The 22,073-nt window shown below is 41.3% G+C and overlaps 1 protein-coding gene and 1 pseudogene across 1 annotated transcript in view; one reads left to right on the top strand and one right to left on the bottom strand.

The window, feature by feature from the left end:
• Nucleotides 1-22,073, top strand: part of TMEFF2 (transmembrane protein with EGF-like and two follistatin-like domains 2) — a gene marked incomplete at its 5' end in the record, with an annotated part of 240,715 nt that overhangs the window by 14,065 nt on the left and 204,577 nt on the right. Inside the window, one exon of the mRNA XM_014544768.1 lies at nt 4,582-4,608. Within this exon, the coding sequence (XP_014400254.1) occupies nt 4,582-4,608 (27 nt within the window). The remainder of the gene's footprint in view (nt 1-4,581; nt 4,609-22,073) is intronic.
• Nucleotides 21,575-22,073, bottom strand: part of LOC102245239 — a 40,978-nt pseudogene continuing 40,479 nt past the window's right edge.

Below are 22,073 nucleotides of genomic sequence, written 5' to 3'. Positions count from 1 at the left end.
TGCCTCACGATATGGATGTCCTTTTGGAAAGGTGACTGGGGGGTTGGGGGGGAGGAGCTGGACTGGTTGGTGCTCCACTCACTTCTTATTTGCCAGAGCAAACCGATCGTTGCTACTCCACCTGTGAGTGAAAGTGACAGCAAGAAGTGAGAGCTATAGGACCTTCCCCAGTAGGAGAGGAGGAGGACCAATATGCTACTCTCAGAGCGGGGCTGGGGGAACTAGAAAGGAAGGCACAGAGCAAACAAGTTATGAAAAATCAATCCATCTACCATATCTCATGAAGAAAAAGTGAAAAATAGGACTTAGGGCAAATGGAATAGAAGAAAAAAAGAAGAAGTAACTGCTGACTCCCAGAAGCCAAGAACCAGCAACAACTAAGGGAGAGATTAGTCAAATACCAGCAAGGACTAAGGGAGGGATTTGCTTATTCGGGATCATATAGGACAGCTGTCTCTGACAGTAGCCAAGTGGTAATCAGTGGACAATACCCCTAATAAGCATTCATGAAGCTGTGATTATGACTAACAACGTTTGGTAACAAAATCTCTCTTACCTGCCAGCCTCTAAGTTCTTGTCAGCGTATGCAGTTGCATCCATCTGATTCATTCAAATCTCCCCATTCTGGTCCCTTCTGCGTTGGTTATACTATGAAAATAAATACTGAACCACGGAGAAAACTTAATCACAATTGATAATCCATCCATAGCTCATTCATAGACTTAGGTTTCTCCAGGATTTCATTGGTAAGCCAGGATTGCTGAATGCCTCCTCTGTACATCTAAAAGGGTTTTGATCTGAATAATGATGGAGGGACCAAAGTAACTTTGATTAACCAGGTCTGACTCGAAATAAATTGGGATTCTGACTTTGGGTCTAAAGGAGATCCTTACTCTTTTCTTTGTAAATTTTCCATTTATTTTCTAATGCTGTTTGACACTGAGTGGAGGTGGCAAGATGTGATCTCTAGGAATAAAAGGCAGTAAAGGATGTAGCTGTATCTTTATCACACAGGGGTGGTGGGCAAAAGTAGGCTTACAGTCACGAGTCTGCGATACACCATTAATAAAGCTAATGTAATAAACATAACGTGCATGTCTTTTTCCAGATGAACAGCTGTAAACCTACTTTTGCCCACCCCATATTTCATTGAACATTAACATAATTTTTGGTCCAGAAAATGGTTTTCTGTTGGGCAGCCTGGTCAACAGCCTCACTGTCTATTTCACTTTCTTGCCTTATAAGAAATGCATTGACTAGGAGCCCAGATTCAAGTCCAACCACATGACTTTTTTTTCTTAGGTGTTTCTGTCTCACTAATAAGGTTTTAGTGGCTACTTCTCTCTCGTTTGCCAAAATGACTCATCTTACAGTAATCATAAAGCTTTCCGTCACCAGTGCATAATGATGCCATGAACTTCAGTGACTATTTTTAAAATCTGTTGTTCCTTTCTTTCCTAAATACTCAATATGGGGCAATTAAGATGCAAATTACCTTATGAACCAAACTGCATGAATTTGTTTTTGAAACATACATGGGAAATACAAGCCGAAATTCTACTGCTATTTTCTTGATTTCCCCCAGCAATGTGTATTTATAAGGAAACCTATAGATGAATAGGCAACATGTTTACTCAAAGATCTAATCTAATTATTATCAGATGCAGTGTTAAGCATTTTAAATATGATATTGTGTAGCCAGTCTCAAAATAGCCCAATGGGATGCACATTGCTATAGCCAGAGGATGAATAAGCTTAGGAAGGTTGAATAACATTCCTTATGTCATCCAGTGAGTAATATTCTAATGTTTGGAGCTTGGAATCCTTCAGCTTTCACACATTTCCTCTTATATTCATGTAAGGATGGAAAACTAAACAAGATATGGGCCTTGAGTTAAAGAAGCTTATGGTCTAGTGCGGTGGTTCTCAACCTGTGAGTCGCCAACCTGTGGGTCGCGACCCCTTTGGGGGTTGAATGACCCTTTCACAGGGGTCGCCTAAGACCATCGGAAAACACATATATAATTACATATTGTTTTTGTGATTAATCACTATGCTTTCATTATGTTCAATGTGTAACAATGAAAATACATACTGCATATCAGATATTTACATGACGATTCATAACAGTAGCAAAATTACAGTTATGAAGTAGCAACGAAAATAATTTTATGGTTGGGGGTCACCACAACATGAGGAACTATATTAAAGGGTCGCGGCACTAGGAAAGTTGAGAACCACTGGTCTAGTGGGAAAAGAATAAGAAACTATACACATTCAACTAAAGCACAGGTAGAATGTATTAGTGCTATAATCATATAACCTGTTGTTAGCCCCTGATTATTGTAAATAATACTGAAGTAAGGTTTCGATTCATTCCAATAAAATCAGTTAAAATTTTACTTGGGAAGGTATACAAAAAGGAGATTTGATAAGCATTGGTCATTTAAGCACTGTCCTGTCCAAAAGTGATGGTGCCATGGCTTATGATTATCAGTTAAGTTGACAGGACTGTTCTACTCTGGAGACGAATGCATCAGCCTTTTTTGATCTGTTGCAATTAAATAGTCAGATTATATGATTACCCAAAGAACTTGTATGCATATAGGCATAACCCATATACACAATAGTGTGGTGAAGGCCTGGAGGTGGGGGGAGTGGGGTGGAGAGGGCCAATGGGAGGAAAAAAGGGGACATCTGTAATACTTTCATCAATAAAGATGAAATTTTTAAAAATCCTTATTTTCTATACTTACTACAAAGGGTTTTTATTCTAAACTAGAGGCCCAGTGCACGAAATTCATGCACAGAGGGGGGGGGGTGTCCCCCAGCCCGGCCTGCATCCTCTTGCAATCTGGGACCCCTCGGGGGATGTCTGACTGCCGGTTTATGCCCGATCCCACAGGAACCCTTGCGGGATCGGGCATAAACTGGCAGTTGGACATCCCTCTTGCAATCCGGGACTGCTGGCTCTTAACCGCTCATCTGCCTGCCTGCCTGATCGCCCCTAACCCTCTGCCTGCCTGCCTGATCACCCCTAACCACTCGCCTGCCTGCCTGATCGCCCCTAACCCCTCTGCCTGCCTGCCTGCCTGATCACTCCTAACCGCCTCTGCCTTGGCCCCCGCCCGCCGTGGTGGCTGCCTCTCCCTTGGCCCCTGCCTCTGCAGCTTCATCCGGAAGGTCGTCCGGAATGATGTCCTGAAGGTCATTCGGCTGTCCAGTCTAATTAGCATATTACATTTTTGTTATTATAGATTGTTTTGCCAACTAGCTTATCTTTCAGGAAAGGATATGATGGTCCAGAAACATGAGCCTTAGTCATGTTAGCAGTTAATTAAAGATGACATTTTTATACAGTTAGATCCTGTGAATTTCATTAATATGAGTTTCCACCAAGGCTGGCAATTCCAACTACCGTTCCTTCATGGCTGACTAATGCCTAACATGCCAAGGAAGGCTATTGACGAGGCATCCATTCTTCCATTTGTGTTGGTCTTCTGTGGATTTTCATACACTATGCTTCTTTCTATGCAGTGCCTCTCAATAAAGTGTCATGGTGGCAAGTTTTACTTTCATTGGAATAAAACATCAACCACAAATTTACAGAAGTGACATTTGATATAGTTCTTAAACTCTGGTTAAGATTTCAATGTGAGATGAGGGCATACCAGGCAGAGAATACCAGTACTAGTCTTATTTCCCAGTATTAATATCAAAGGTACATAACCTAATGTATTTAAGTGAGAAAGAAGTATGGAGGTAGAAGGAAGGCAATGTCTATTCACTTAACAGGTGGGAGCAGATGGAATCTCAATGCTGTTGACTCCAACTAGAAAATTGGGTGCTTCTGGGAACTGTCAGAAATAGACAACTCTGACCAGTTGTACTTATGTAGGAGGGAGGGGAGAGAAGGAATGGAGAAAGAAAAATGCAGAAGAGAGATTGTTTTTTAATGCGAGCACTACCCAGGGTGTATTCAGTTTTAAGCACAAACACAAAGTTAGTTAATCTCACTCTTCTACTGATTTCAAAGACAAGGAATGCTCTTGGTGGCTGATAGACTCATTCACAATTGTGGTATTTGGAATACATATTAACATTTATATAAAAAGAGATTTATTTTTAAACCGTTTTTCTCTTTGTGCATATGCAATTTTCAAGAATATAAAGCTTAATTACGTGTTTATTTGCTACATGTCTTAGACTGTTTAAATTCTAAATCTCACTGATTGTTATAAGCATCTCATTTTCAAATTTTTTGTTTTTGTTAATGGCACCAGATTTATCCTGATCAAAATTAAAATGAGAGATTTTACATGGTCAAGTTTAGGAATTATTTTAAAAGCAGATAATGCTTTTTAAATAAAATTTAAGTATGAATGTAATAGAGAATTTATTTTATAAGTTATGCTATAGAAATTAAATTGATGTGAATACACATTTTCAGATTAAATAATAGTAATTGTCTCAATTATATTACTGTCTTAGTGAAGAAAGTAAACATGAACTAAAAAATGTCATAAATAGTTTTAAATATGTTTTTCAAGCAAAAATAAAATATTTCTTTTTTCCTCCCAGATGCAGGATCCGGATCTGGAGATGGAGGTAGGAGTTGCCTTTTTACATATTTGAAGACTTTCATGTGAATATTACTTGTGGTTGTTTACTTATATATTTGCTATTATAAATATTTGAAAGGAATTTACAAGTTGCATTTTAGGAAAGGAGAAAACAAAAATATATCATTATCCTTAATAAGTAAATGTATGTACTATGCAAATTATTTGATACATTTATGAATTATACTTAAGAATTCTGTCTCCGTCTAATCTTCATTGTTTACTTATTTGTTTGTGTCTGAGTTATAAATGCATGTCAAAACTTCCTAACAGAAGATTTCAAGCATATTTGTCAAGGCAAAAAGAACTCATGAAAAAATAATTTAAATAATTGTTTTTTATAATATTGATATTAATTACCAGGTATTAATATTAACACATACATAACTATATTGTAAACAGGTTCTACATTATCAGATTAATAATTTGAAACTGGAGGAAGTTGAGCTCCTGAAAGGAAAGTAAAAGAATATAAACACAATTTAGACCAATGAAAATGGGATAGTATCTTTACTTTGATTAAATCTATATTTATTTTTACTAAAATAAGGTACTTAGATGTTTTCATTATTTAATTGTATGTTTGAGGATGTGTATAAGGTAAGAGAGAGCCAGAAACTTTAAAAATTTGATCTCAAGTACTTACCGACAAGATTTTATGTATGGATTGAACCTTCATTGTAAATTTCCCAAAATGCTTTTCAAATGAAATTAGGCAAAAATTACAGCTTTATGCCCAATAAGGAAAAAAAACCACACACACAAAACTAGATATAATTTCAACAGGAACAGTAAGAAAAGAATGAATAAAAACATAAATATTCTCAAGGCTTTGCTTACGGAGTATAAACTGATTAAATATATGATTCCAAGTTAATTTTGGTCTTTAAATGTGGAGTTTGATAATGTAGAGAAAAGAGGGCTGTGAGTTCAGGAAACTCTACTGCATACCTTATCTAGTTCAGGCAGTGCATTACAAATGATCAAGTAGCCTTATGTAATGAAAGGCTTAAATAGTTCAAATAAGCAATACCCAGAGAACACAATTAGAGCAGTATATTAGAGCACATTTTTTTTTCCAGGAAGACTAAAACGAAACAGGATTTAAGACTTAGTACCATGACAGCATAAAATATATTAATATTACATGGCATTGGACAGTCATTTGATGTACGGATAAGGCTACTTCTAAGAAATTTTGTCTCCCCCTCCTCCTCCTCTGGCTGATGAATATAGTATTTCTAAGAAAGTTTCCCTAGCAGTTTGAAGCGCTTAGAAGAGCAAATTGTATCTTAAAGAAATAGAAAAAGAAAGAAGATAGTTCCTTGAGTAGGTGTTTCACTATTAGAATGTTAAGCAGTGAATCAATTTTAAAAGTATTGCTTTTGTAAAGAAATAGTTTCTGTGAAAAATTCTGCTTAGTTCCAAGCTATTTAGTCTTATGTGTAGACTAATTTTGCAGATATTGTGTTGAGCTTCAACTGTTCCACTTTTCACAAAACAAGTCTTGGTAATTATTTTAGCATCTTTGAAAACAAAACAGATTACAGAACACAGAATACCTTCATTGCTCTTTCTGTGAAAACAGCATGATATACTTTTTTCTGTTTGACTCTCATATCATATATCATTTTTTAATATTTATCTTTTTAATAATAAGGCATGCTTTATGTTTAGTTCCCAGCTTTCATTCATTGCAGTTAGCATACTAGTGAAAGCGAAGTCAACCTCATTCTTCAATGTTGCATTTTATATTAAAATATTTGACTCATGATGCAGTCCTGTATTCTGAGTACGGTGATTTTGTGTAGAAAAAATTGTTAATCTCATTAATATGATGTGTATAACTTAAACTTATGCACTAATTGGAAACACTTTGCTTTCCTTATTTTCTTCTCTTTTTGTTCTTTTTACTCTTCCTTTCAATTATAGGTGCTTTATCGTCACTTGCGGGGGGAGGGAAGCAACTTCTTAAGCGATAACTGCTAAAAAGAAAAAGATAACTGCTTTAGAACAAAGCATAGAGCCCATTTACTTCTGAATTACATGCTTTTAAAATAGTTGTTCTGAAAATTGTGGCAATGAATATTTACTCCTGGTCACATGAACTAATTTTTAAATAAGAGACTGAAGTTTTATTTTAACTGATTTTTTTTTTTACACTCTGTGTTCCTTTGCTCTGAAATACTAATGGATTTAATTTTCTTTAATTTTTTTACTGCATTACAAGATGCCAAAAAAGCTCAATAACTTGAATCTAGAAATCTAGGTTAGAATAACCTGCAGGATCCCAATTCACATGTACATTGGATGGTGCATGAAGCATGTGTGACTCACTACCTCTGCTGTACAGGATGGGCCTGCCTTTGTATTCTGACGGAGTTCCTATCTCCAAGGTGTTAGAGGAGCCATAATTCGTTTCCTTTGAATTAACTAGAAGTTATTGAATTGGTTAATTTAATCATTGGGTTTGGTTAATCCCACAATCCTCGCTTGTGATTGTTCTAACTGATTTTTATAGGATGTATTCTCAATAATGTGTATTTAATTACTAATTGGGTCATTTTGCAAGCACTTTCAATGGTTAATGGTTATATTTTTAATTTATTTTTAACAAAGTTTCATATAATTCCCAATGGAGTGCATTGATCTGAATACTTAAGTGAACAGATTTATTTACAAAATACTTATATGTGTGACTATCATAAATGATACCATTAAACCTCCAAATCCAAAATCACTTTAAAATACATCAATTTTTACTTCTTTAGATTGTTCTACATTTTTTAAATGAATGAATATTGCATTAGCAATGAAGATTAGATCTGATTAGTTAAAAATAATTTAAGTTGAACTTAATCTCCTCTATAGCACACCTGTCATTTACTGCATTTGAGGAAACCTTTTTACGACAATATAAAAGGGATATAAAGGTTTCATAAAATTTATCTTGTTAGTATATATTTTATAGGAAATTGTAAAATCTTTAACTGTTGATCTGTGTATTCAGAGGAAACTATTTGAAGGGCTAACTTTATTTAGGGAAAACGTTCACCGTGTCTCCAGCATGATCTGCAAATGTGCGTTCATTCATAACGGTCATTGTAGTGCAATAAGAAGCAAATGCTGCGTACACGTCTTGGCCTTTCCCACTCCTGTGATCCCATCCTCTTTGAGTGTTTAAGAAAACTCATCAATACAAAGAGTATTTCTATATTGTTAGTTTTGAACCTAGGATCTGTTGTTTCTGGAATTCTCTTTTCACACAAAAATGTTTACTTGGAAAAAATTCAGGGTAAACTATAACTAACTATATATGTGCGTTCTGTAGAAAGGTAATGTGTGGTAATGTATGGACCACATTTCAGAAATTTCAGAAAGTAGTTGAAAGAAAGGGATTGGTGCTTCATGTACTTATATCCATGGAGATTGAGTGTTGTAAATATGGAAAAGGGTGTGTGTGGGAGGGATAATAACATCTTACCCACCTACAGACTTCCTTAAGTAACAAATACTGCAGTAAGAAAGAAGTATTAAAGGAGCCTCCTCTCAAAATCCATGGGTGTGTGGGTGGTAACAAGATAATTTTTAACCCCTGCTTTTCTCTCAGTCTTCCAGTCATAAGGAAGTGACAATGAATATCTTTCATTACTCCTTTTTTAAAGCTATTTCTGGATGGATTAGACTTTTGATAGATTAGATTCCTAAAAACAAAATATAAGTCCAGTAAAATGAAAACTGTATTTTAACTATTAAAATAATATAAATGCATGGACATAGACAATAGAGTGGTGAAGGCTAGGGAGGGGAGGGTGCAGGGTGGAGGGGGTCAATAGGAAAAAACAAACAAAGGGGACATGTATAATACTTCCAACAATAAAGATAAATTAAAATAAATTATGTAAGTGTGTTGTCCTGCTATAGGTCTGGAGGAATCCACAATTAAATTTTAATGTCAGATGGGAAGTTCTATGATAATGTCTATAGAAATAAAATGTATCCAAGATACATGGCATAGATAAATGAATATATTTTTATTTCATAAGGTAAAATGAAGCATTGGGCTTTATTCTGCAACTTATAAAATTATGTAATTTTAAGACAATTCTTTAATAGAGAAATGTCAGATATGTACAGCGATAGATCAAATTAAATTTATGTCCATTATTTGTAAAAAGAAAGCCTGATTTTTATTTGAATGATCCAGGTAGTTGTTGTTATGGTAACTTTAGTGTAGAAAACCAGTTATGATATGCTTTTATTTAATACAAAAGTGTCCGGTATAATTTTTCTTTAGATGTATTTATTACTCAGATGTCCACAATCAAGACATTTACTTCACATGCATTTTGGATAGAACAAGAAATGTTTACATTGCAACAAATTGTAGACATTAGGCTGCCATTGTTGATTATGTGGATTGCTAAAAACAGTACTTTACGAAATTTGAGAACTTGAAAATCATTTGTTAAAATCTTTATATTTCTAATGTAGATTCGATGCTATTCAGAAATCGAATCGAAATTAACAAGCATAATATATCCTGGGTATTGTGGCAAGATTTTTGGAGCTGTAGAAGTGAATATGACACAGTTCTTTACACTCAAAGAGATTACATGTAAATTTTCTTCTTAGCACACAATGGGAAAATTATTATTCTGACTATAAAAAAAAAGCAATTCCCTGCAGAAGTAAAATGTTAAATATACTGTGAATAACAAAGAACTGTACATATTCATTTCATAAAATATACAAGGCCAGGTAATTCTTTTCCACGTTGCCGTATTCCTTTCCTGACCTCACCTTGTACCTTCTTCGCCTTAACTGTCATGGTCAAGTTCTGGCAAACACAATATGCCTCACCAAGTATCTTCTCCACTGAGTTCACATTACAACCAAAGCCTGATAGGTGTCCATCGGTAGCAGCTTCCGCTGAAAAACTGATCCAGTGAAGAAAATGTATCATGTATGCAAGGCTCGAGGTTCTTCCAGGGTAGACTGTGGGGAGACAAGCAGAAAGCATCCCTACTTTTCTGTTCCACGCCCCAGGGCTGCTGTTCCGACTGAAGATGGGCTTATAACCTTCTATCTGAACCTTAACCTCATCTCCGTTTTCCATCGGTTGGAATCCATTTTGCTTTCTCTTTTTAACATATATATTATATGTTTAATATATACATATTAACATATATATATATGTTTTATTATTGATTTCAGAGAGGAAGGGAGAGGGAGAGAGAGATAGAAACATCAGTGATTAGAGAGAATCATTGATCCGCTGCCTCCTGCACGCCCCCTCAGCCCCCACCACTGGGGATCGAGCCCGCAACCCGGGCCTCTGCCTTGACCGGGAATCAACCGTGACCTCCTGGTTCATGGGTCGATGCTCAACCCCTGAGCCATGCCAGTTGGGCCATTTTGCTTTCTCTTTACCTCAAAGAAAAACAATATTGCAGCAGTAGTGAAATAGAGGTGGAATGAATGGAGAACATGCAATGGGTCTTGAAACTGGAAAATACAAAAACGAACACAGAACAAGGGAAGCAAAGTGAGAATGATGGAAGATGAAAAGGGCGGAGAAAGGAACCTTCGCTCTTAACATGGCTGTACTTGGTTTTCACAGATGGCCACCGTCTTAAAAATAAAAATGACTTATTTTTTCTCTTAGTGGAAGAGCAGTAATTATCTGCATTTCCAGAGAAGATTGCTGGGGAATATGAGATGGATGCTACAGACTTTTGTCTGAACCCTCCATCTGCGCTTTTAAAACCATGTCTAGGAAAAGAAGGGTGCCCGTGAGCAGTGGCACAAATGACTTTGGGTTTCCAATCCGGAGATTTGTGTTCAGATTTTTATTGGCTCAGAGGATGCCTATCAGATTTTGACTCTCAGTCTCCTTGGAGACTCATTTATTTTATTAGTAAAAGGGAATGATATCTACTTCTAGGAAAGATGATTATAATAAACGAATGTAAAGAACTTTGAACTCTAAAAGATTAAAAATGAAATTAAAAGAATTTATATTACCTTTGCTCTTTGGTCCCCGTTACTCTGAGAATATCATTTCTCGGAAGAGTTTAATTAGAAGTTTGAATCTTTTAATTAGTGATTGCTCCTATAGTATTGATGCTGAGATAATAAGGAAATATGAATCCTATTTCAGTTCTCGGTATTTAGAGGAGACACCTAGCTCTGAACCTTGAAAAGAAGTGAAATCACAGTGCTAATATCAGAGGAACTAGGCGTGCATGAGTAGGTGAGGAGTAAGAAATGATGTTAAAACAACAAATAATTATTCTTAAAACTGCAATGGTAGACATATTGCCTCCATAGAAAACAAAAAAGAAGGAGGAGGAGGAGGAAGAAGGAGGACTCACAATATGAGAGATTCAGTACACTTACAAGGAAGAATTTCCATTAGGGCTCTGAGCGTTGTGAAGTTTTTCTGAGGGGATTTGAGCTTTTTAGAGAGATTCTTTTAAAATAGAGGGGAAGATTTTGTTACAGTTCTGCTTGATAGAACATGACTTAGGTAAGTCTGAAAGGATGCTTAGCCTCATGTATAATTATTTTTAAAACAATCTCTGTTTTCTAAAAAGCACTATTGTAGCATCCCCCTTTTTTAATCACAATAATAGCTTCTGCGTGTGTGGATGGTGATCAGAAAGGATGAATATCTTGCCCACAGTTCTAACAACAGTCTATATGGTAACTAAGCCAGTCCTGGAACTTCAAGAAGAAAGGAGGCTATAGTCTACAAGGTTGCCTTCCTCTTGCAGTAGCTTTCTGCAGTCACTGTGCTAGACCCCTATGTTCTGTGGTTTATGTAGATGATGGACCCTATACACAACCATAGGAGATTTCATTATCCCATCTCCTGACTCCCTTCCAGCTCTCATTTTGTTTCTGAAATCACCTGTTCCATTCAGCGTAGAACTCAAACCCCTGTGGGTTTTTGTTGTTGTCTGTTATCTAAGTTCATCACACTCCTCAGTCCATAGCACATGCTCATTGCCATCTATTCTCTCTATTCATTTCCCTCTTCATCCCCATGCCTAACCTCATTCCCTTTCTTTTACAAGTGTTTTTTCTAAAGTTTTTAATAGACTTTAAATGCTGGGGACTGGGGGGGAGTATGGTTATGTGCTCAGCAGCAAGAAGTAGTGGTTAAAACAGGCCCTGGAGCTAAGCCCTGCGGGTTGGATCCTGGCTCCACCACTTACCAGCAGGGTGACCCTGGGCAGGTTTTTTGCTACTTCCCGTGCCACCCTGCCAGGGCTTCCCAGGGTACAGACTCGAGGCTGAGATCTGTGCCTTCGAAGAGTTCTAAGAAGCAGCACCTGTGGAAGGGGAGGACGTAGGATTGGGCAGAGGGAGCAGGAACCGGTGTGGTGGGAAAGAGGCCCACTGGGGCCCACCCAGAGCTTTTGGGATGAGATGGTCCCTATGCGTTGCGCTGACTTGGGACGTTGGGGCCCAGCCTTGGCACCCACCACTGACGTTGAGGTTGGCAACCGCAAGGAAGGGTGTTCCACTGGGCCAGGTGGCTGTCTCCAGCTCAGACTTGACCTGCAGAGGGACTGGGCTGTGAGGCCTCTGTGGGCAACACTCGCAGCAGCTGTCAAGGGGGAAATGTGGACGTTGCTTCATGGCGTCCTCTGCAACCTATAAACCGTAAAAGAAGGAACGAAACGGAAAGGTCCTGCCGTGGGAGAGCTGATTTCTGTGCCGTGTGCCAAGCAGCAAACAAACAAACGGGGCCAAATGCAGACCATCAGCCGATTCCGAGTGCTCTGTGTTCGGGGGAAGGCGGGGGCAGGCAGGTGAGGGGTGGGGTTCCATATACAGTGTTGGGGTGCAGGGAGGCCTGGGCAGACATAGGAAGAAGTGAAAGAGCAAACCTTGCAGACAAGTGAGGGAAGGACCTTCAGGGACCACAAAACCTCGGAAGCAGCTGCAGAGCTGGGCGTTCCCGGAAGATCAGGCATTGAGCTGATGTGGGTGCGAGGTGGCTGAGTGAGCGGTGCTGGGAGGTGAGGAAGGGGGCGGGGAGGGCCCTTTGGAGCCTCCAGCGGGGGGTGTGGCGCTTCCTGTGAGTGAGCTGGAGCCACGGGGCCTGGAGCAGGAGAGCGTGCTGAGACCTGACTGCTGATGGCGCAGGGTCACTCTGGGCCTGTGTTGCGGACGCACGGCGTCAGGGAAAGGAAGACAGTCGGGACGCCTTCTGCAGCTAAAGGACACGGTTTCCTTGGTGGCCGTTGATGTTCAGGAGTTGGTGGTATATTCTCTAGCGCAGTGGTTCTCAACCTTCCTAATGCCGCGACCCTTTAATACAGTTCCTCATGTTGTGGTGACCCCCAACCATAAAATTATTTTCGTTGCTACTTCATAACTGTAATTTTGCTACTGTTATGAATCGTCATGTAAATATCTGATATGCAGGATGTATTTTCATTGTTACAAATTGAACATAATTAAAGCATGGTGATTAATCACAAAAGCAATATGTAATTATATATGTGTTTTCCGATGGTCTTAGGCGACCCCTGTGAAAGGGTTGTTCGACCCCCAAAGGGGTCGCGACCCAAAGGTTGAGAACCGCTGCTCTAGCGGATCTCTTGCCATCTTACATTTACCAGCCTGCTCCCTGAGGAGGGACATTGTCTGGTTCTGTACTGAATAGATATCCTAGTGTTTTTTCTATAGTGAAACTCAAAGTTTTTCTTTAAGGTACTTTTATATTGGGGTTTTATTTAAGATGTCCTCTTCCTGTTCTGATATTTTTAAGTAAGCAGAAAATTTCACTTCTTTCCAGACAGTGCTGAATACGTAGGACTCTCTCTGTGTGCTACAGCGCATGCCAAATTGTATTTAATTTGATTCAAATTTGGGTTTGAAAATATAGCTTTGTTACTGTACTAAATGTACAATCCATGTTGTAGCATATGATTTTCAGTGTGTACTTAACAAAGAGCAATTTCATCTTCTCTGGTAAATTATACACTTGTTATCGCGTTGGGATTTAAAAAAAAATTAGGAATAAATAGCAAACAGTATGTTTAAATAATGTTCGCATCCTGGCCCAATGAGTCAGACCGAAGGAATTATTCAGTTAGCGTCAGTTAGTAAACTTGCTCTGAAAAACCTTCTAGCTTTGTATTCTGTGCTGCTCCTCCTCCTCGAAGAAGAAAAGGGATGGATTGGATTCTAAGTGAGCTTGGCTCGCTGCTTCCCACACCTGTTCTGCAGATGGATCATTGAAACTGGACCCATTCCTGATTAAATACTATTTCTTATGGACTGAGTCTCTCTCCCAGTCCCTCTCATTTTCCAGCTGCTTTTTGCACCCCTCCGTCCTAAATGTGAGCTGACAGGGTGGCTGTGCTGATATTACTTCTTTGGGTGAAGTCACACACAGAATGATTTCAAGGAATCAGTTAAAGAGGGAGCCCATTCTATGATGGTGTCTACCCAAAGCTGAGGCGCTCTACACATACCTGGTCCCGGCTGAATTAAGAAATCCTGTATGGCCCTAGCCGGTGTGGTTCAGTGGATAGAGCATCAGTCTGCGGACCAAAGGGTCCCAGGTCGATTCCGGTCAAGGGCACGTACCTGGGCTGTAGGCTCCTCCATGGCCTGGGCCCTGGTCAGGGCTCATGTGGGAGGCAACCAATACCTATATTTCTGTCACATCGATGTTTCTTTCTGTCTTTCCCTCTCTCTCCCACTCTCCCTAAAAGTCAGTGGAAAAATATCCTTGGGTGAGGGTTAACAAAAAAAAGAAAAGGAAAGAGAAGAAAAAAAGAAACGAAACCTTGTCTGATCCTGTAAGCACTGAATCGGGGTGAGAGTCCTCACAGAGGCAGCCCTGTCCTCCTGAGACCTCGCACTGACGGGGAGCGTGGCCTCCGCGGAGACCTCCTGACACGTGGATGTAAGTGATGAGGCGGGAACTTGGTGAGAAGACACGCTGAGCTGTACAGTGTCATCTTTCCTGAACCCACGGGGCTGTGAGATGCAGTTGGCGACCTAATCCTTGAAGGTCGGAGAGGTGGCCACGTGGAGGATGCTATTCAGTTGCTCAAAAGACAACCATAATAGCAGCTTGAGCGCAGTTATCTCAGAAAGTAGGTGTTATTTTTAAATATAATGAAAGAGAAACACAGCTGGCAGTTTCGAGGAGAGGGGGGACTAGCAGTAGAGCTGTGACGCTGCATTTTCAACAGCGGGAGGAGGCGCGGGGTCATGTTCTGGGGCGCACGCTCTCGCTGCCCTGAGGGCAGCCTCCCCAGCCGCGTCCGGCCTGGATGCAGGGACCTCCCTGGGCCTCTCATGAAGAGAGAGCTCCCTCATGCCACGCTCTGCTTGGACACAGGATGAGGCAGAACTATCAAGCTGGTCCAGCCGATGAGTCAGGGCACTGTGCATTTTCCCCGGTGCAGAGCTCTCAGACCCTGCCTGCAGCCCCTCCTCCAGCCCCTGCACCAACCGCTAGTCCTCTCTCCAATAACGTGGTAAAAGCCTCCTCACCGGTCCCTCTGCTTCTCGTCTTGCCCTCATTTTTTTTCGTTCTTGCACAGTCAGAATGATTTATGGGAAATACTTAAGTGAGCATTTCATTTCCCTACGTACAACCCAACAATGGCTGCCCATCATTTGTAGAATAAAAGGCGGTCTTTACTTGTGAAGCACATGGCATCTGATAGAGTAAATCACATCTTCACTCGGGATCCACCTCATTCTCCTAAGAGTGGTGTGCAGAGGGAAACCAAATTGAAGTTATTTTAGGATCCTGATTAGTTAGTTTGTAGGTAATTGAGGTAATTTTACCCTATGTGACTCCTTTATTCCACATCCAAATTGCTTATTAAAATACCAAATGACTTTGGCCAGAGAATAGAATCATTTGGAAATCCATTTGATGCCTTCATTTAATTTGACCCGGAACTAGTGGAAAAAGCCCGTAGTCTTTGAGTTTTCAAGGAATTACAGTGATTACCCCCACATAAAATGTACTTTAGCCATAAAAGAATATTACTTGGAAAATAAAACCCTGGAGATTAGTTCCTTACATATAGGAAGTTTCTTAATTCAATGAAATAAGAGGATAGAACTCTGTGAGTTCCAGCTCTTGCTGTAGGAACGATGCAGTGGTATATGGAGGATGAAGATGGAGCCTTTCTGTGATGCCATGGAGATTCTAAAGAGATGACTTTAGAATAAGTCACCTCACTGTCATCAGACCAACAGTAAAGATGCAACCAGCAGAATTTCACAGACCTGTGCCTGGCATGTGGCAGGTGTTGGATGCATATTTGTGAAATTAATAGACTGATGGATGGATGGACGTACGGATGGATGGACGGACGGAATTAGCATGGCGGTGATGTCAACTCCTATCCTGGCAATTAATTGATGTCTATGTGAGCACAAGGCCACTCATCTACTTTCCGGTCACCTCTAACTATGCCCTTCAACTTACTTAGGCATCAGAAACGCCAGAAGCGATGTCATTCCCTGAGAGAAATCCACAGCGTGATTCTGTTTCTTCCACAAACTCTGAGTCTCACCCTTGTCCCCACCTTCCCCATGTTCTTCCATCTCATCTATGTCCCCCCACCCATCAAAGAAACTGGAGCAGTGTGGGGGTGCAGGGCCCAGATATAAAGTAATATTCATGGGGGATAAAAGGTTGACTTTGGAGAAACGATACAGGACAGCAGACTAGTAAGAGAGAAAGGACTTCTCAATGCAAAATGTCAAAAGTAAAGAGACAGCAATGGTGTTCAACATTTTGTAGAAAAAGCTTTAGGTCCAATCAAGGAACAATGAAGGTGGAATTTAAAATAGCTTCAGGCTTGGGTGGGCTGCATTGTTTTTTTATATGTTCCACCTCTTAATGTTTCTTTCCATATTAACACATACAATGTTCACTCATTTAATGCATTTCTCCCCTCAAGTGTTTCTCTACCCCCAACACATAGATGTTTTGAGAAGAAAATCCAGGGGAAAAAAGTGTTGCAGACATTGACTTTCTACCTCTCCCCCATCTAAAACAGCATCTAATGCTGCTGGAGGCTACTTCGTTAGGAAAAACAGGTTTTGTTCTTGCCAGACCAGACGAAGATTGAATTAGTGTTTCATAGTGCTGAGTAAGAGAGCTGACCAACTTTCTCTAGCCCAGCACTTTTGAAAATGTGTTCTGTAGAACATAAAGGCCTCAAAATGCCATTAAAGCAGAGGATAACCAGTTAAGGAGATTGAAAAATGCTGCATTTTTTTCCCTTTACCTTCTTTTATCCTGCCTGTCGTCCCCCCCCCCCCCCCCCCACACACACACACATACACACTCCCTTTTTTCACTGACATCTGTTGGTCTGTTCCATGTATCCATGCCTCTGTTTCTATTTTGTTCACATAGCAGCAGCATCTCCAGGTCCATCCACCCTGTTGCAAAAGGTATGGTTTTCTTCTTGTTTATTTCTGCATAGTGTTCCATGGTGTAGATGTACCACAGCTTTTTCATCCACTCATCTGCTGATGGGCAGGCACTTGGGCTGTTTCTAGATCTTGGCTATTGTAACTGGTGCTGCTATGAACATAGGGGGGCGTACGTTCTTTCTGATTGGTGCTTTGGGAATCTGAGGACATATTCCCAGAAATGGGATCGCTGGGTCAAAAGGCAGTTCCATCTTTAATTTTCTGAGGAAACGCCATACTGGTTTCCACAGTGGCTGCACCGGTCGCATTCCCACCAGTGGTGCACGAGGGTTCCCTTCCCTCCACACCCTCGCTGAGCCTTGTGTGTTGATGTGTGGACGTTAGCCACTCGGCCAGGTGTGAGGCGGTACCTCATTGTGGAGTCACAGGTAGGATGAAGCTGGTTCCATTTCGCCGCAGCCCCTTTTCCAGGGTTTAGCACTGAAATTCCTCTGTCGGGATTGGTCACCTTAGTCACGTACTAAACACTGAGAACTCGTACAGTAGAGGAGCTCGCTGAACTTTGTTTAAATAAAAGAACACCTTGACCAGGAATCTTTTTTTTAAACAAAGATGTTAGGAATGTTTTAAGAAGTAATCCGTGGTGCCCACTTTGGAAACTGCTGCAGCCCTGTCCATCTGCCTCCTGGCCCCTGGGATGTTTTCTGTGGTCTTTTTTCTGTCGCCTCTGGCGGCCGGGCACACGGAGACCCGAGGAAGCGTCTCCCAGTGGGACTGCTGGAGCCTCCTCCTGAGCCTTAGGCTAAGAGGACTCAAGCCTCCAGCTGGAAATGTAAAAGCATTTCCATATAGAAATATATTGAATCATTCTTCTTTCTCAGTCTCTTTCACACATATTTACCCATCTTAATGCAAACCTTTAGGGAATCTCTACAGCAGCGGTTTTCAACCTGTGGGTCGCGACCCCTTTGGCGGTCGAACGACCCTTTCACAGGGGTCGCCTAAGACCATCCTGCATATCAGATATTTACATTACGATTCATAACAGTAGCAACATGACAGTTACGAAGTAGCAACGAAAATAATTTTATGGTTGGGTCACAACATGAGGAACTGTATTTAAAGGGCCAGAAGGTTGAGAACCACTGCTCTACAGGAAGGCAATACATTCATTGTGAGGAAAGTCTTGCAAAGATCTATATTCCCAGTTCTTTGGTATTTGCTGTTGTATAATTCTGGATGAGTCTCGACTATATGTTGGGCAGCACGTGTAAACCTAACCAAAGTGACCCCAATGCATTTAGTTAATAAAAAGCTTAGTGAAGAGTTTGGGGGCTGCCATTCTGTAGCAGAGACATTCATGGAGCCCTCCTCTAGGCCTCTCTGTAGGAACAACAATATGGGAGGGTTGGACAAGGAGATAAAGACGGGTAGGATGGGATACAAGCCTTTTCATTGTCTGCAAAGGGGGAAAGACTGAGATCCAGAGCCTCTTAGTGCCACTCAACCATTTTTTTTAATAATAACCACCAGAATGTTATTATCTTAACTACATTTTTGTTGTTTTTTATTTCAGAGAGGAAGGGAGAGAGAGAGAGAGATAGAAACATCAGTGATGAAAAAGAATCATTGATCAGCTGCCTCCTATACATCCCTGACAGCCCCCTATGTGCCTGACTGGGAATCGAACCATGACCTACTGGTTCATAGTGGATGCTCAACCACTGAGCCACACTGGCTGAGCCCAACCATTTTTTTTTTTTTTAACCCAGCAGTTAAAGGCTTGCTTTGGCTGAGCACACCCTGGGCTTGCCACTGCCTCACAAACTAGGGCAGGTGCCTCTCGCTACACCTGCAGATGCTCGTAGAAGGCAAAGCTCATTTTTGTGGACTCCAGAGGATTGGCTGGATGTATCTATAAAGAGATTCTGTTACACTGAATAACGCATTTGTTTCAGCAGAGACTTAAATTTTTCTAAATCTGGAGATATTTTTCTCACTTTTTCTGAGCGGTTTTTAGCTCTAAATATCTGAGCATTAAAAAGCCCTGTTCCTGACATTTCTAGCACACGGTATTTACTGATAATGCTGAGGGAGCACTCCCTTTGACAGGGTTTCTAATTTTTGTTCCTCTGGGACAAGGCCAAGCGAAAGAAAATGCAGTAGCTGCATAACACTCCCTGAGGTTACTGGAATGAAAGGGGGTAGATGGAAAGTGCTTCCAATAGTGTCTTGCTTTTAGGCATGTTTCTTTTAAATCCAGCAATCACAGAAACACCCATAAAGACATGCCACTGCTCATTTACATATGTAGATTTACACAAATCACTTAATGTTCATGCAGCTCATCTTCCCCAATCATTGATAAGCCCACTGTAAGCCTATGAAGACTAATTTATACTGTCTCTAATTAAGACATTTATCATGAGTACCTACTATATGTCAGGCATGTTAGAGCCCTACAGTAAGAACTTGCTATAACTCTTTAAGAAAGACATATCATCTCCATTTTCTTTATATTTTTTCTTTTCTTTCTTTCTTTTTTTTTTACACAAGTGTACATACCCCAGCTTCTCAGGACACTGTCCAAGAGCTGGCTCCTTAGCTAAGTCTTTTTTTAAAATATATTTTTATTGATTTCAGAGAGGAAGGGAGAGGGAGAGAGAGATAGAAGCATCAATGATGGGAGAAAATCATTGATTGTCTGCCTCCTGCAGGCCCCCTACTGGGGATCGAGCCCACAACCTGGGCATATGCCCTTGACTAGAATCAAACCCTGGACCCTTCAGTCTGCAGGCCAACACTCTATCCACTGAGCCAAACCAGCTAGGGCCTTAGCTAAGTCTTGTTTGTTTATTTGTTTGTTTGTTTGTTTGTTAATCCTCATCCTAGGATATTTTTCCATTGATTTTTAGGGAGAGTGGAAGAGAGAGGGAAAGACAGAGAGAAACATTGATGTGAGAGAAACACATCTATTGGTTGCCTCCTGCACGAGCCCTGACCAGGGCCTGGGCCGGGGAGGAGCTTGTAACCAAGGTATGTGCCCTTGACCAGAATCGAACCTGGTACCCTTTGGTCCACAGGCCGATGCTCTATCCGCTGAGCTACACTGACTACAGCTCATCTCCATTTTCCAATAAGAAAATAAAAGACACAAAGGTTAAGTGACTTGCCCAGGACCATGTCATCAGCGGCATAATCAGGACTTAAGCCCAGGCCCCTGATCTCCAAAGCTCCCCCTTCTTCCTTCTCTCGTAGGCAGTGTGCCATATAACTTAAAGGTAGGGGTTTAAAATGAACAGTCTCTCATATTTAAATATAGTAAGCATGCACTAATTTGATTCAAAGGGTGGTGCTGCTGTTAAGTAGGAATTTTGCACTTATCAGAGAAACATCTACATCATTTGTTTTGTGTGACGGAACCGGCTTCTTCATTCCCTGTGTGTGCACACGCACTCACACACATGGACACAGTTTTTATTTTTATTCAGACTATGTATTCCTCTAGCATTTATGGACATCATAGTGCTCATGCCTTTGCTATACTAGCTCTCTTGTATTGATAAAATGGCATAACATTATTATACTTTGTTCCAGCCATGTCTTAGAGGCCAAGATACAGGGGGAAAATCCCTTTTCACATGCAACTTAATTCTAAAGGCAGGAAACAGACATACCAAGAAAAGAAACAGGAACATTTCAGAGTGGGATGGTTTTTATTAAGGTAAAACAGGGTGACACAATGCGGAGTGATGGGGTCTTGTGGAGGGTGAGGTGTGCACGGAGCGCCTGAACTGTAAGACAGGCAAGTGCACCAGGACCAGGGCAGGGCGTCCAGAGCAAAGAGCCCAGCAGGTGCCAGGCCTGAGGGACGTGAGTGCCGTCCAGGCCTGGGAAGGAGGAGGGTGGCTGAGCACAGTGGTGAGCAGGAAGGCGGTGGAAAAGGACAGTGGACAGGGCCAAGGCCCTGGGATGTTCCTTGTCGCGCCACGGAAGCTCGGGAAGAGGAGTGAGAATCTGGTGTATATTCTTAGAAGACTGCTCCGGCCGCGTTGTGGGGGATGAATTATAGATGAAGCAAGAGAGGAAGCAAAGCAACCAGCAGAGGGGTCACTGGAGTAAAATGAGTACAGACGACCCTGACCTGGCAGGGATGGTGGCCACGGAGAGGAGGCGCCGGTGACGGTGCACTGGGCTCCGTGTCCCCTCCAGTCACTTTCCATTCATTTCATGTGACATCGGGGTGAGCAGAAGCGCGTGCATAGGGGTGTGGAGCGGGGAGGGAAATGAGAACCATCCGGTCCCTTCGCTGTGCGCTGCTCAAGTCCCCCACACACATTCGACACCAGTGAGTGCACCGTGTGCTGTGAGAGGACAGTGTTTCCTGAAAAGCATCATTTTAACAAACCAGAGCCCGTGCACTGAGCCTGCTGTTTTCATCGAAGGCAGTTTCCCCGGCTTCAGGGCCAACGCAGACGGATGCACTTTGGGGATTTGCCACCCGTGACTTCTCAGCAGAGCCCGCGGTGTGGACGCCTTTGTTTTTCATTTGCCATTTGAAGTGAATGCCGCTCAAGCAGCGCCACGGGGGTGGCGGCGAAGCTATCGGAAATCGACAGCTCGGTGACGGGGCCTTTAAGTGGCTTTATGTATTTATGTTCCCTGTAGGATCTGTAACAGATTGTGATAACGGAATCAGATCTGACCAAATCGCCGCCTTACTAAGATAGCAAATATCACGAAACAGCCCCGTCTGCTGGCTCAGAGCGTGGGAGTCCACCGCGCCCATTCCGCTTGCTCGCCAGCAGCACCAACGGCAGGCCCCCGGCGCTGTCAGTGAGCTTGACCTATACTCGCCATTGATTCTCACTTGGGTTTCTTCTTCGGAGTGAGCGGTTTAAAATAGAAAGCGGACGGCTTCCCTCTTCGGTTTCCCGGTTCACAGCATATAGGAGAAGTCATTTTCAAATGCAGAAAAACCCAAGGCCCTCAGTAGATTTCGGCCCACCT

This window comes from Myotis brandtii, unplaced genomic scaffold (genome assembly GCF_000412655.1).
Source record: "Myotis brandtii unplaced genomic scaffold, ASM41265v1 scaffold381, whole genome shotgun sequence".
Lineage (NCBI taxonomy): Eukaryota > Metazoa > Chordata > Mammalia > Chiroptera > Vespertilionidae > Myotis > Myotis brandtii.
Note: the sequence above shows the minus strand (reverse complement) of the source record. Positions and strands in the feature narration are given on the sequence as shown.